General features: G+C 39.3%; 1 protein-coding gene across 2 annotated transcripts in view; it reads left to right on the top strand.

The window, feature by feature from the left end:
* Positions 1-1,159: 1,159 nt before the first annotated feature.
* Positions 1,160-14,635, top strand: part of NKAP (NFKB activating protein) — a gene marked incomplete at both ends in the record, with an annotated part of 14,644 nt that continues 1,168 nt past the window's right edge. The window contains 8 exons of one of the 2 annotated variants that reach the window (XM_084258723.1): positions 1,160-1,545; positions 4,884-4,964; positions 8,044-8,114; positions 8,572-8,712; positions 10,306-10,372; positions 11,545-11,654; positions 11,743-11,818; positions 13,013-13,162. In XM_084258723.1, coding sequence (XP_084114849.1) covers positions 1,163-1,545; positions 4,884-4,964; positions 8,044-8,114; positions 8,572-8,712; positions 10,306-10,372; positions 11,545-11,654; positions 11,743-11,818; positions 13,013-13,162 — 1,079 coding nt within the window. The remainder of the gene's footprint in view (positions 1,546-4,883; positions 4,965-8,043; positions 8,115-8,571; positions 8,713-10,305; positions 10,373-11,544; positions 11,655-11,742; positions 11,819-13,012; positions 13,163-14,635) is intronic. The other variant, XM_084258722.1, reaches the window with a different exon arrangement.

Here is a 14,635-nt window from a genome sequence, read left to right as displayed (position 1 = left end):
TACAGTCTGGTGTCACAAAAAATGGGCATAGGTTTTCCACTGAAAAATTACTTATTAGAAATTTTCCAAATCACATAATTTCTCTCATTCAGTTCAGTTCTTGGTCCTCAGCCCATGGCTTATTATTTTTACATAGAAGACATCCAATGGTGTGGTCTGCTTTTTCCATTTAAATTCCAAACAAAAGGGAGATTTCCAATAATCATTGCCAATAGTTTTCATGTTGTTAAGTTAATACTTACAAGGAAAAGCCTAGAGGCCATCTAGTTACTCGTAGACTGGATTCAGAATTTCCACAGCAAACTCATTGTGTCTTTAAAAATTAAACTCAGTAGAATTAGTGTTTGAATGTTTTCATATGAAAACAATATAAAGTGAATAGAAATAATAACCATTAACCATGTATAACTGAGTTATATGACGGAACTAGGTGAAGGGGTTGAATACCAAAGTGGTTACGAATTCCTATTGCTAGAGCACAGTGACAAAGATGGATGGCTGAGGAATAAAAATATGCAGTTTTTCTCTTGACTAAAAACATAAATGGATCTCATGAGGTTCAACTCATTAACACAGAATGTGTGCCCATCAAGCAACACGGGGCTTAGACATCATAGCTCTCAATTTCAATAAACCCTCCTTATTTTGCTTGGAGTTGGAAAACAAAAGCATATATATTATATAAAGCATATAATGTTTATTATAATACATATATATACATGTATATATGTATATATACATATTCATCCATACACCCATATTATAAAATGACACTGCCCTTGTTTATACGGCCGTTGAGTGAAATGTGTTCCACGTTCTGAGGTCTGTAGCGCTCTTCGGGTATTTCAACTCCAGGCTGAAATAAGGACAGAACCTCCCATCCAGCTTAGACTTGAGCAGCCTCACTCGGAACTGAAAGGATGTGTGGACTCGGTTGCCTTACCGGCTTCTTTATACCAACACACACACCCCTTCTCATTGGCAGGTGGGCGCCCAGGCTTGGGGAAGAGATTTGCCGACGTACCCGGAAGTGTTTCCAAGTATTTATTTCTGGTTCTGGTGGTGGCGCGGCACTGGGTTCTGGGAGCCAAGGCAACCGAGATCCTGTCAAGCTTGGGAGAGCGCCCCCTTCTCCCGTGGCTTGGTGGACCCTGCGGCTGGGATGGCCCCGGTGTCAGGCTCGCGCAGCCCGGAGGGGGAGGCCTCGGGCTTTGGGGGAAAGCGTCGCAGTTCGTCCAGGAGCCCTAAACCCAGCAAGTCCACCCGCTCTCCGCGGGGCCGCCGCTCTCGCTCGCACTCTTGCTCTCGGTCCGGGGACCGCAATGGCCTCAGCCATCAGCTGAGTGGCCTCAGCCAGAGCTCCCGAAACCAGTCCTACAGATCTCGCTCGCGGTCGCGCTCTCGAGAGCGGTCGTCAATACCGCGGGGTGCCCCCTTCGCTTCTGCCTCGTCCGCCTATTATGGCGGCTATTCGCGCCCCTATGGGAGCGACAAACCGTGGCCTAGCCTCCTGGACAAGGAGAGGGAAGAGAGCCTGCGGCAGAAGTGAGTGAAACGAATGCATCGTCCCTTGCGCGAGCCCACTTGCCTTTGGAGTCTGATTTATCATTCATCTCATTCTGACTATTCGCATTTCACTCTCTCGCCTGCCTTGCACCCATGTTCCCTTCAAGTCACCCACAACATCTTACTCCCTTTTCTCTTCCACTAGGTTTTCAGCCATCCTCAGGCTCCTTTATACAGTGTCCTGGTCTCCTGCTACCCTTTTTGCCTCCTGGCTTGTAGTGGACATGGCAAAGAGCCTGGGACCTACCGGAATTATAATATTTACATGGTTTTATCGTCACCATTCGTGAGCATGTTTTTCCCCTACTACTATGAGTTAGCTCGTGGGAAAAGAATCCCTATTGATCACAAAATTCTCAGTGCCTAGCACTTTGTAGGGGCGCAAGCCTTGTTGAATGATCAGACAGGTTTGGCATAACAAGATAAGAAATGTAGCAAGGAGGGAAGGGTTAAGTCTAAAGGCTTGAGTTGGATGGGAGATAAAACCTGAGATGATGATTGAATGAAAGTAGGAAACGTGTTCTGCTAAACTGTAAATTAGGCTACATTGAGACAGGTCTTGTTAAATGGACTCAATCTTTTCAATAATACATCAATTTTTATTAATATATTTATATGTGTGAATGCCTTTTAATAATGGCACTGGTGATATAGGTGATGGGGATATCATTGATCTGATTTTTTTTCTCTTTAATTCTTTGTAGTTCTTTGTAGATTTTGGATGTTAGTCCCTTTTCAGAATATGTGATGTGCAAATGCGTTCTCTCATTCAGTGGGGTGTCTTTTCATTTTCATGATAGTTTGTTTCACTGTGCAGAAGCTTTTTAGCTTGGTATAGTCTCATTAGTTTATTTTTGCCTTGCTATTATAGTTGCATTCCCAAAGACATCCCTGAAAACTATGTCATGTAGTGTTTTGTCTGTTTTCTTCTGTGTATTATATTTTAACCATAGGTCTTAACATCCAAGTCTTTAACACATTTTGAGTTAATTTTTGTGTGTGGTGTGAAGTAGTGGTCTCATTTCATTCTTTTACATGTGGATATAAATGAACTCAATCTTTACCATGAAAATGAGGTCAGAAGGAGATCCGGTTTATAATGAGTATTATAGTGGGAAAATGGATAGTTTGAGAAAGGAAAAGGGCTATAATTACTACCGTGTAAGTCTTTTTAACTTGAAGTATGTTGGTTTATAACATAGAGGCTTCAAGTGTACAGATATACTTGTCAGCATCTGTAGATAATGCATTATGCGTCACCAAAAGTATTTTTTCCATCCATCTGTGTAAGTCTTGATATCTAGTGTTTATTAACTATTAAAACATGTTATGCACAGTACTAAGTGCTTTTACGTGCACTGTGTGTTTAAAAAAATAACAAGAAATTTAAAATTATTATAGGTACTGAGGGGACAGGTTTAGTTTCCAACAGGTGGGAGGTGCCTTCAAGATTATTTTCCTTTCAGCAGTAGAAGGTAATGATGCATAGTGATGGAGGGCTGACTCCAGAATCTGACTTCCTGAGATGTGCTTTGCTACTTGTGGTTGTGTGATCCTGCGCTAAGCTTCCTTTCTTTACCATATGAAAGGGGATAAAGTCAGCACAAAGGTTTTTATTTATTTTTATTTTTTTAAGATTTATTTATTTATGTATACAGGAACTGGGATATAAGCCAGAAGTGCGGGAGGTGAGAGGATTCACCAGAGACAGTGGGGAGCAGAACAGGCAGATGTACTGAAATACACTGCTGAGGGGAGCAGCAGGGGGGCAGGAGAGGTCTGCTGCACCATGTGGGTTGCTCCCTGGGAGACTGGGATCGAACTCATGCTGTAGAGGCTGGCAATAGCTTGACAGCGCTGTCTTTAACCCCTGCACCACCAGCACAAAAGTTTTTAGAATTGTAATGATTTGGTGCCTGTAACATAATAAATAATCCTTCAGTGTTAGATATTAGGATTTGGTGCATGGGCATAGAATCAATAAGAACAGTCCTGATTGGTTGAGAAACAAACCAATTTTCCAGAAAGTTATCTCAGCCTATGTCCATCAAAAAGCCACCAGCTTCTTAATGGAGAATCCTCACCAAAAATTGTTGGAACTTCTTAGATGAAATTTGTACATATAGAAGACAAATAACTTGGGCCTCCCTGGTGGCACAGGGATTAAAGTCAGTGCTGTCAGGCTGTCGCCAGCCACTGCAGCACAAGTTCGATCCCCAACTGGCCAGGAGCAACCCACATGGCGCAGCAGACCTCTCCTATCTTGCCTGCTGCTCCCCTCAGCACTGTATTTCAGTAGATTTGTTCCCCACTTTGCCTCTGGTGAATCCTCTCATCCCCCCACACACACTTCTGGCCTGTACCCCAGTTCTTGTATGCATAAATAAATAAATCTTTTTTAAAAAAGAAGATAGATAACTTTATCTTAAGAGTACAGATAAAGCCAAGTAACAACAGGGGTGAGAAATTGACTGCATGGTCTCACATACCATCAGGCATCTCCCCTGTGCCTTGTTCACTTATAGGTCATTCCCCTTGGGATTGTCTCTTTCAAGTGGGATACCTGATTCTGATGCTGCATGATTATAATACATTTTCCCTTAAATAAAGAGGTAAGAAAATTATCCAAGCAATCAAACCAATTATATTTATTTTGTATGGCTTTTTTTTTTTAAATGGAGTCACAGGCAGCTAAACTTTGAGGAATTGAGCTTTAGTTTTTTGCATTTTGTTTGTTTTTGAGTAATAGCAGGAACTTAGAGAAAAAAATCACAAAACAAGTGTCCTCTAAGAGCAGATAGAGAATGTACGCCTTTTCCAAAAAGAAACAAAAGACAAAACAGAGAGACTATGCCTCATCGAATGATTTTTGTTATTTTTTTTCTTTTATTCTCAGGGATCCCTTTATTACTACTTCTGGTGCTTCATTTTTATTTTCTTTATTAAATCCTAGGTTTCTTAAACCCAAATGCTTGACCAAATCAAGACTAGAGACTGTACTTTGATAAATGTTTACATAAATGCAGTTATTTCCAAATGTAAAGCTGCTGCTATCGCCTATGGCAGAAGGGGAAGTGAGCATTAGGAGCTATGTCACAGCACAGCAGAAGGGCCGCATTCCACTGCTTCCCAGGCTATTTCTGGTCAGCTGCTCAGGCGGTCTGGAGTCTGCACCATTTGATAGAAGGAGCAGAACATCAGATCTCAAGTGTGGTGTTTACATGTCAGCCAAGTTTTTATTAAAGTTTAAAATGCCATGCATTTAGAAAACCAAAATTTATCCGTGGAGTTATAACTGACATGTCCATCTCTTCTAGGAGATTAAGTGAGAGAGAAAGGATTGGAGAATTGGGAGCTCCTGAAGTATGGGGACTGTCTCCAAAGAACCCAGAACCAGAGTAAGTGACTAACAAATATGTTTTTAAAAGTAAAATTTGTTTAAATCCAGATGTTGAATGTCAAAATTTTTGTAAAGTGAAAAACTTTAAATGCAACTCGCATTTTTTTCTGTCATTTATGCTCTTCCACTCCTTAAGTTTTAAAGACATGGGACATACCTAAGAATGAAGACATGTTGCTAGTGGATATTAGCTCAAAAGTGCTAATTCTCTTTAAGTTGTAATTCATGGGGTGCTAATTTCCTATCATAGACAGGTTTTGTGTTAAAAACAAATACATTTATATTACATGATTTTGCATTTTTTAACCCAGTAGCAGATTGCATGTCAGATGTTAGCATTGCAGAGGGATTTTTTTAAAAATGAATATGAAATGAAAACCAGTATGGTTTTGTTTAGGTAATTTTCCTGTATCTAATCTATTCAATCTATCTAAATGTCTAATATTTCTTTTTCATTTTCTTTTCTCTTTGGTGTTATCCATAAGTTTCTTCTTTCCTCTCTTCTATTTCTGGGTCTACTGTCTTGTGATTTATCTTTAAGTTTTAAAAATATGGAACATACCTAAAAATTAAAACTTATTGCTAGTGGGTTATTGCGTGGTAATTATTCTCTTTAAATTATAATACATGGGGTGCTCATTTCTTACTTGTGGAAGAAGTCAGTGTTAAATAATACATTTGTGTTATTTTGAATTATTACTTCTCAGTGAGCCCAATGCCAGGTATTAGAGTTACAAAGGGATTTTGTAAATTAATATGCCTCATAGTTTTGTTTATTTTCCCTGTATCCAATACCATCTGAGGAATTAAAGCTTCTTTTTCATCATTTCTTTTCTCTTGGTCGTCTTCCCTCTCCTCTATTTCTTTGTCTACTTTATGTTGAGTTGAGGTAATATGCTTGAAAGGTAAACTTACCATTTCTGACAGGGCAATAAAACATTACTATCGGAAATTTGTTCTTGTGAGCATCTGCGGAGGGATGACTCAGGGCACAGAACTGACTTGCATGGTGATCCAGTAGGTGCTGCACCAGCCGCCTAGCTCTTCTCTGCCATTGGCAAGCCCGGAGCAGGTGGGAATGCAGAGCAGCTTGTGAAAAACCCACTGTTATTTATGCACATGAGCGGACCAAGCTCCAAACCTGGCCTTGCGCTCCATGCCGTTTGGTACCCCAGCTGGGACAGATGCCTGAGGTACGCAGGGTGGCAGGAGTTTCTCTCTGTATTGTCCACAAGGCTGAATGATATGGAGCTTCCCTGGGCCCCTCTCAGGCTCAGCTCCCCCCTCAGTTCCACATGACCTGTCTGCTGAGCCTCAATTTCCCCCTCTGCCCCATGGCCCTTCTGCTGAGCCTCAGTTAACCTTCTCTCCCAGAGAGTCATTGTGCAGAATGCGTACATGATGCCTCAGTGCCTGGCACACAAGGAAGCCTGAAGTGGTCATTTCCAACCCTTGACAGAGGCTTAGACCTCTATGGAGGGATGTGAGCCTTGTGTCTCTCTCAATTTCCAAATTCTCCATTTGAGTGATGGTATGTTGATCTGGCTTTGCCTAACAGCTGAGAGCTTGATGAAGAAATTTGTTCTTACAGATTCCTTTGGAAAATGCTCAAAAAAAATCTGAGCTCAAAGAATTATAGTTGAAAACAATTTTATATCAAAATTATTCCAGATGTGATCTTCAGAGGAAAAGGTTTTCTAATAGAAGAATTCCCTTCTTAAACTATTGCAGACTTTTAATAATACTCATTTTTCAGAATTCTCTACAACAGGAGAAATCTTATAGGTGGTGGGTTCTTCTTACTCTGGGGAGACAGAACAGCCCACTGCTCTATCACAAGCCTGTCACCCCACAGAATAAAGTGTTGAGTCCTCAGCATTCTTATCTCCAGTTCTCTCATCTTTCCTTATGGTTCTCATTTCACTGCATTTTCTCTGTGGGTTCTTAAAATGTAAAGTTTACATGTTGCTTTCAGTTTGAATAACTGAATCAGTTCCTGAATTCACTTGCAAAGTAAGTATGTGTGGAGATTTCCCCATACCAACAAACAGTTCTTGCATGTCTGAGAATTTAATTCATTTCTGACTCTGCCTACCTGAAACAGCTTCAGATTTCACTGGTCCAGGGCTCAGTCTCCCAAGAACTCCCTCCTTCACAAACCAGTTGCAAACCCAGCCTATTACCTGTGTTTTGGACCAGCTGACTACAGATTGAAGATTCCCATGATCCCGTCCTTAGACTTCAGATGCCAGTGACAAGCCCAGATTGTTACCCATGCTTCTTGCCAACTGGGTATTCCACAATCCCCACCTGAGGTGGGATTAATTTATTAGAACAACTCACAGAACTCAGAGAAACATTTTACCTACTAGAGTACTGATTTATTAATAAAAGGCATAATTTAGAACAGCCTGATGGAAGAAATGCACACAGCAAGATACGCAGAAAGGGCACAGAACTTCTGTATTATGAGAGCACCTCTCTCGTAGCTCCCAACACTTCCACTCATCACCAACCTGGAACTCTCAGAACCCTGTCCTCTTACATTTTTATGGAGACAGGCGTGATTAACTCTATCCATTGGTGACTGAGTCAACCTCCAGGCTCTTTCCCCTCCCTGGAGGTATGTGTTTACGGGGTAGGGTGGGACTGAAAGTCCCCTCTCATCAAAGGTTGACTTCACTGGCAACCAGCCCCCAACCTTAAGTGCTTTTGAAATGTTGTCTCATTAGCAAAGCTTTCATTACTTCAGAAATTCCATGGTTTTTAGGAGTTCTGCCAGAAACAGGGATGAAGATCAAATATATATATATATATATATATATATATATATGGATTTCTTATTATAAATCATGACACAGTAGCACTTTGTAAATTCTAAAGCAATAACCACACAAATGATTATCATATTATTAAGGGGTGGTAGATAATCCTCTTACAAAAGCAGCCCAGTGCTTGCTTTTAATGGTTCTTGGACAATCAGTTTGGTACTGAAAATTTTAAGCCTATATTTTTATACTCAGTGGTTCACATTTCATCACTTTCCCGATTCTTACAACCACTTTCTTTAAATTCAGCTCTGATGAACATACACCAGTAGAGGATGAAGAACCAAAGAAAAGCAGTACTTCAGCTTCTACTTCAGAAGGTAGTTTTAAAATACAGAACCTTTTTTTTTAAATATTTATTTTTTATTTATACAATAGTTGGGGTACAGGCCAGAGGCATGGGAGGGTGAGAGGATTCACCAGAGACAGAGTGGGAGCGGAACAGGCAGACAGACCAAAAGCACTGCTGAGGGGAGCAGCGGGCGCAACAGGAGAGGTCTGTCGTGCCATGTGGGAATCTCCCTGGCCGGCTGGGAATTGAACCCGTGCTGCAGAGGCTGCGGACAGCTTCACAGCCCTGCGTTCAACCCGCTGCATCACCAGGGAGGCCCTACAGAGCCTTTTTAATTCAGAAGTTTTTAAAAAGTTTATAGTTAAACATTAGATTTTACTTTTACTCAAATTGCATATCATCTATGCCTTTTCAATATTTCAAATACAATAAATTTGATACTCAAAAATACTTCATTAGAAGTTATTTATTTGTATTTTATGTAGAAGAAAAAAAGAAGAAGAAGAAGAAGTCTAGTCGCTCAAAAGAAAGGTCCAAGAAGAGGAGAAAGAAAAAATCATCTAAAAGAAAACACAAGAAGTATTCTGACGATAGTGACAGTGACTCTGATTCTGAAACAGACTCCAGTGGTAAGAAGGCCAACATCCCGCAAGCCGGGCTACAGTCCATGGGTCCTTCTTGAAGCTTACCTTAGAAGAAGGCCTCGAGACAGTGACAGCCGAGTATTTCTGAACACCTTGTGCCAGGCCCTGCTAAGTGCTTGGTTTTCACGGTGCCTGTTAACCCACACAGTGAGTGGAGGAGGCATCTTAGGCATGCGGCAGCTTCTAAGCACCATACTCAAGGCCACACTGTGGGGAGTCAGACCTCAGCCACATGGCTCCAGATGGGTTGTGTGTGTGTTCTGTACAAGGCAGGTGACACTGAACCAAGTCGGGACTGGGCTGCCAGACATTTGGTGCCAAACCAGGCCCTCCAGGGCTACATCAGCTCAAGGAAGTCTCTGTGGGCATTCCTGACACTGAGTGGGCACCCTTGTGTGACTTGTAAAAAGTCAGTCCATAGAGGACCACCTTCAAGCTGGTGGCTGATTTAAGGACAACCCCACACCCCGTGGAGTAGCACATCACTGAAGCCACCTTTTTGTGCCTTCTGCTGGCTGATGATTGACAGGGTGCCTCCTCTGGGGACACATTACACAAAAGTGCCCCTTCCTCTAATGTCACCTGACTTTCCTGGCCTTCCTGGTCCAGGAAGGGGCCTCCTAGAAGACTCAACTTTCTTAACACCCAAATCTGAACATGTCAGCCCCCCCCCCAAATTCCTTCAGTAGTTCTCATAACCTTCAAGGTCAAGTCCAGACCTTGGTCAGTCCCTCCACTCACATACATCCTGTCAGTCTCTGGCAGCATCTTCTGTGGCCTGAGAACGACTTTCTATTTCCTAATTTTCCATGTTCCTGTTTCTGTTACTTGGAACAGAGTCTGTCTTCTTATGATGCCAGCCAATCCCTGCATGTGTCTCGGCTACTCATTTTGACAATGGGCCTGCATTACTTTAGTGATAAAACTCATTTTGAAAAGAACTAGCCTAAGAGTCACATTTTCTTTGTCAGCATTCACCTACACTCCCAAATCAGCCTGCTTTTGAGACTCCTCTGTATGCCCAGAGCACCCTGCGCACCCTCTAGCACTCCAGATCCTTCTTATCTCCTTATCTGTCTGCTCCATTAACCTGAGCTCCTGGAAAGCACCACCCCCCAAACACACATAGGTTTTTTCCTCTTTTTATCATGAAAATATTCAGACATTCAAAAAAGTAAAGAGAATAGTATAATTAATACCATACGCTTATCACCTAAATTTTAAGTTATTAGCATTTTGACATATGGGATTTTGCTAAGATAATGAAAGTAATTTATCACACTGACACCCTAAATGTTTCTGTACACATCTCAGAATGAAGACTTATTCCTACTTAATCATAATACTATCATCTAAGGCAATAAGATTAATAATGATACCCTATATCACCAAATATTTACTATGAATCTAATGTCTTTGCCCCCAGTCCCTAACACGTTCCCTGAAAAGTTGCAGTAAATGTTTGAATGAATTCATTTCTTAGTGGAAACAAGTAGAACAGCAATAGGATATTTAGCTACTCGAAATATTGTGGTTTTTAGAGTTAATTTTTTTATAATGTGCTTCATTTTACAGATGATGATAATACCAAAAGGAGAGCCAAGAAAGCCAAGAAAAAGGAAAAGAAGAAGAAACGCAGATCGTTAGTCTTTCTTCACATTTTATTATGGAAAAGTTCAAATATATATATAATTACATAAAATAAAATTATCCTCCACCTAGCTGGAATAGTTATCAACTCATGGGCAATCTCTATCGCCCACCTTCCCATTATTTTGAAGCCAACCCCAGATATCATTCCATGCATATACCATTATGTTTTTCTAAAAAATAGTCATTCTTAAAAAAAAATTATAACCACAGTTCTGTTATTACACCTAAAATATTTAACAATAATTCCTCAATTCTTAAGTTTTTATAAGCAGCTTATTCAAATCAGGATCCAAATAATGCCCATAAATTTCAGTTGGTTGATAAGTCTCTGACATCTCTTTAAATCAATAGGTTCCCCTTCCCTGTTGTTCCTGCAGTTTATTTGGTGAAGAAACCAGAGTTTCCCTGAACTATGTATTTGGCTGATTTTATTCTTATGGTGTACTTTAACATACTGTTTATGCTCTTTATTTCCTGTAGATTAAAGACTTGACAAAGTACAGGATTTAGTTTTTAGCAGGAATACTTCATAAGTGATTCTGTGCTGTGTATCAGGAGGCAGATAATGTCTGGTTGTCTCTTTTGTCATATTAACAGCCATTGATGGTTATTGCCCAGGGATTAGGGATTGTGAAATGGCAATAGTCTCATTCTGGCTGGCTTTCTTCATTTATTGATAGAATAATTCTATGAAAGGAACCTACCTCATCAAGTATTTGGTTACCCTGAAGTACAATTTGTATAGAAAGAGCAGGACAACTACTTTTTTTTGTTTGTCTTAGTTGTTTTCAAAATAATGAATTGGATTTTTTAGTATCATTATGAACCCAAGGTTTAAAATATATTTGATGTATTTTAATCCATTGCACATAAAACTATTGATGCTCAACTTAGTAAGAACTGTGTTTTAAATTGCTTTATTTCTGCTATCTTTCTACAACATAAGAACTGTATTTCATTGTTCCTTTTAGGAATCTTTTGGTATAGTAAAACATGATTTGGTTAAATAAGATTTTTTCATTAAAATTATTCTCTAACAAAAGTTTGAATAAGCTGAGAATTCAAATCATATTAATCAGTCTTTCATTGCCTTGAAAAAATAATAATGCCCTTAAACATGGGAATATAAAGTCAATTTGTATCAAATTATAATCATTTTAGGAAGAAGTATAAGAAAAAGAAGTCTAAGAAGAGCAGAAAAGATTCCAGTGATTCAAGCTCTAAAGATTCCCAAGAAGAGTTTCTAGAGAATCCCTGGAAGGATAGATCAAGTAAGTTCTTCTGATAGACTCTAAAAACAAAGAAAACATTAACTGATGAGTCAAAATGTGACTGTGTTTCTGAATATCTCTCATGCAGAGCCTGAAGAACCCTCAGATTTAATTGGCCCAGAGGCTCCCAAAACACTTGCCTCTCAAGATGATAAACCTTTGAAGTAAGTAACAGCATAGAGTATCTAAAGTACCTTCCCAAAGTATGACCTTAACTTTCCAAACATACCTCCCTCTCCTCCCTTGTTTATTTACACCCCAGTTTCCAGCTGAGCTGAACTAAACTACCCTGTGTTTATTGTGTACTTTCCTACTATTATGCCTCATTCAGCATACTTCTCCCAGCATGCCTTGCCTTCTTTTCCCAGCCCGGTTTTCTTCACTACCCCCAGTTTCTTGCTGTTAAAATCTTTATCATCTTTCAAAGCCCCTATCAAAGAAAGTGGGTATATGCTGGTTCCCATATCGTCCCTCCACAAGTAGATGACTCCTACGCCTCTTTCATTCTTTAGAAATCACAACATTTTCTATTTTGTGCAATGTATTATATAGTCTATATACATTATATTGCAGTTATATCCTTATTCATATGTAAATTCATAAGAACAGAAACTATTTTTGATATAAAAGCTTTGAGTTTAATAGGTATTCAAGATGCATTCAATGAATTGTATGAAAGATTGGTAGTTTTTAAAATCTCCCTGATGAAAGTTAATAGATAATTATTACTATATAGCATTATTAATGGTTATAAGTCTAAAAAGTATGGTAACCTAAGGTTTATTATTTCATTTTTTTAAGATTTATTTATGCATACAAAACAGGGGTACAGGCCAGAGGTGTGGCGGGGGTGGGGGGGTTGAGAGAATTCACCAGAGACAGAGTGGGGACCAGAACAGGCAGACCTACTGAAATACACTGCTGAGGGGAGCAGCAGGCGAGACAGGAGAGGTCTGCTGTACCATGTGGGCTAGCTCCCTGGCTAGGGGTCAAACTCATGCTACAGTGGTCACCGACAGCTTCATAGTGCTGAGACCCAACCCCTTGTCCCGCCAGGGAGGCCCTATTATTTCTTTTTTGAAGGGGAAAAGAGACAGGGTATCAACTGGAGGCAGAAGCTATGAGGCAATAGCTATAGGAATAAATTGTTCATACTTGTAAATCATGGATCTGTATTCACTAACATCATTTCTTTTGTTCTTCCATAGTTTCTCTGTGTGACTGGATTAATTCACAGTGGGCTTCCCAGCAACTGTTTCTCCTCCTGTTTCCTGAGGAAAAAAATGTTTTATTTTGTGCTCTCTTTGGATGATGAGATTTTTATAATGACCTTTTCTGAATTCTGCATTTCTTCATAGCTATGGCCATGCTCTGTTACCGGGTGAAGGTGCAGCTATGGCTGAATATGTAAAAGCTGGAAAACGTATCCCACGAAGAGGTGAAATTGGATTGACAAGTGAAGAAATTGCATCATTTGAATGCTCGGGTTACGTAATGAGTGGTAGCAGGTATGTACTTGTCACTGAGGTCAGTTTCCATGATAGATCTTTTCCTTCTCACTACCAGAATTATATTTCGATGATTGATTTTCATTAAGAGATCATTCCTAATGAAAACTAGAGTGTAAATATTGTTTAAATATAGATTTTTATTGGTAAAAGCGGGGCTGTATAAAATTCCAAGTATGTATGCAACTCAGCCTGAAATTTAGCTATGTCTCCAACTTCAAAGAGTTGATCTTTCCAGTTGCCCTTTCCTAGTTTATACTTTGGTATAGATAGTGTTATCTTCTGGAGGATATAGTTTAATTCAGCTATTACTGCTGCCCCAGGAGGAATGTGACATTTTGGTAGATTTTCATAAGACAGTATTTCCTGGTTCTGAGTTTACCTGTAGTTCTTTAGGACTCTGAGAATGAAGAGCAGAAAAGGAATGTGATAGACATCAGATTCAATATGGGAAAATGAATGTAAAATTGGGGAAGAGAAAGAAATATACTAGAAGAAATGAGGAAAGTGAATTAATAAGCATCAGTACCAAGTTCAAACTGAGTTCTGGATTTTTAAAATTTTTTAAAGTAGATAAATATCTTTAAATGAAATTGGAGGCAAATATTTGAAGAAGCACCTCCAGAATCTTGGAATTCTGAGGACCAACATAACATTTGAAAACATTTTATCAGAGAACTAACACAGGAAGATAAGAAAAAGAAATTAGAGTTATAAGGATTGGAAAGGAAATAGAATACTGTCATTTTTTGCGAATATGATTATTTACATAGAAAATCATAAAGAATCTTCAGATGATTCATAAATAATAGGGTTTAACAAATGCTTGGATATAAGGTTAAGAAACAAGTCAATTGCATTTCTATGTATCAGCAACAAACCACTAAAATGTAATTCGTAATTAAAACATTTATGATCATAACAGAGTATATAAAAGACTTAAAACTAAATCTTCGCCAAAAAATGTCTAAGACCTCTACAAGGAAAACTGTAAAACATTATTAAGAGACAGTAAAGAAGTCCTAAATAAATAGATACCATTTTCATGAATGGAAAGACAACATTGAAAAGTTGTCAGTTCTTACCAAAATGATCTATAGATTCAGTGAAGTTCCAGTCAAAATCATAGCAGAATTCTTCATAATACTTAATAAGATGGTACTAAACTTAGTATGTTAGACTAGAGGGGCAAGAATAGCCAGATGACTTGTGAAGAAGAGCAAGAAAATGAGATCTGCCCTTCCAGATATAAGGACTTATTATGAAACTCGCAGCACTTTAGAAAGCATGTAGGAACAAATGAATTGTTCAGAAGAACAATTCAAAATATAGAGCCCAGGGCAAAGTCATACAAGTATATGAAAGAGTTTTTGGCAGGTGAGAACAGTAAGGAAAGAAGGAGGTACTCAGTAATTGCAGCAGGAAAACAGAGATTATCCATGTGGAAAAAGATGAAGGGAAAGCCCTATATCA

The sequence above is a fragment of the Talpa europaea genome, assembly GCF_964194135.1.
Source record: "Talpa europaea genome assembly, chromosome: X".
Classification (NCBI taxonomy): domain Eukaryota; kingdom Metazoa; phylum Chordata; class Mammalia; order Eulipotyphla; family Talpidae; genus Talpa; species Talpa europaea.
The sequence above is the reverse complement of the archived record's forward strand: the minus strand, read 5'-3'. Positions and strand labels throughout refer to the sequence as shown.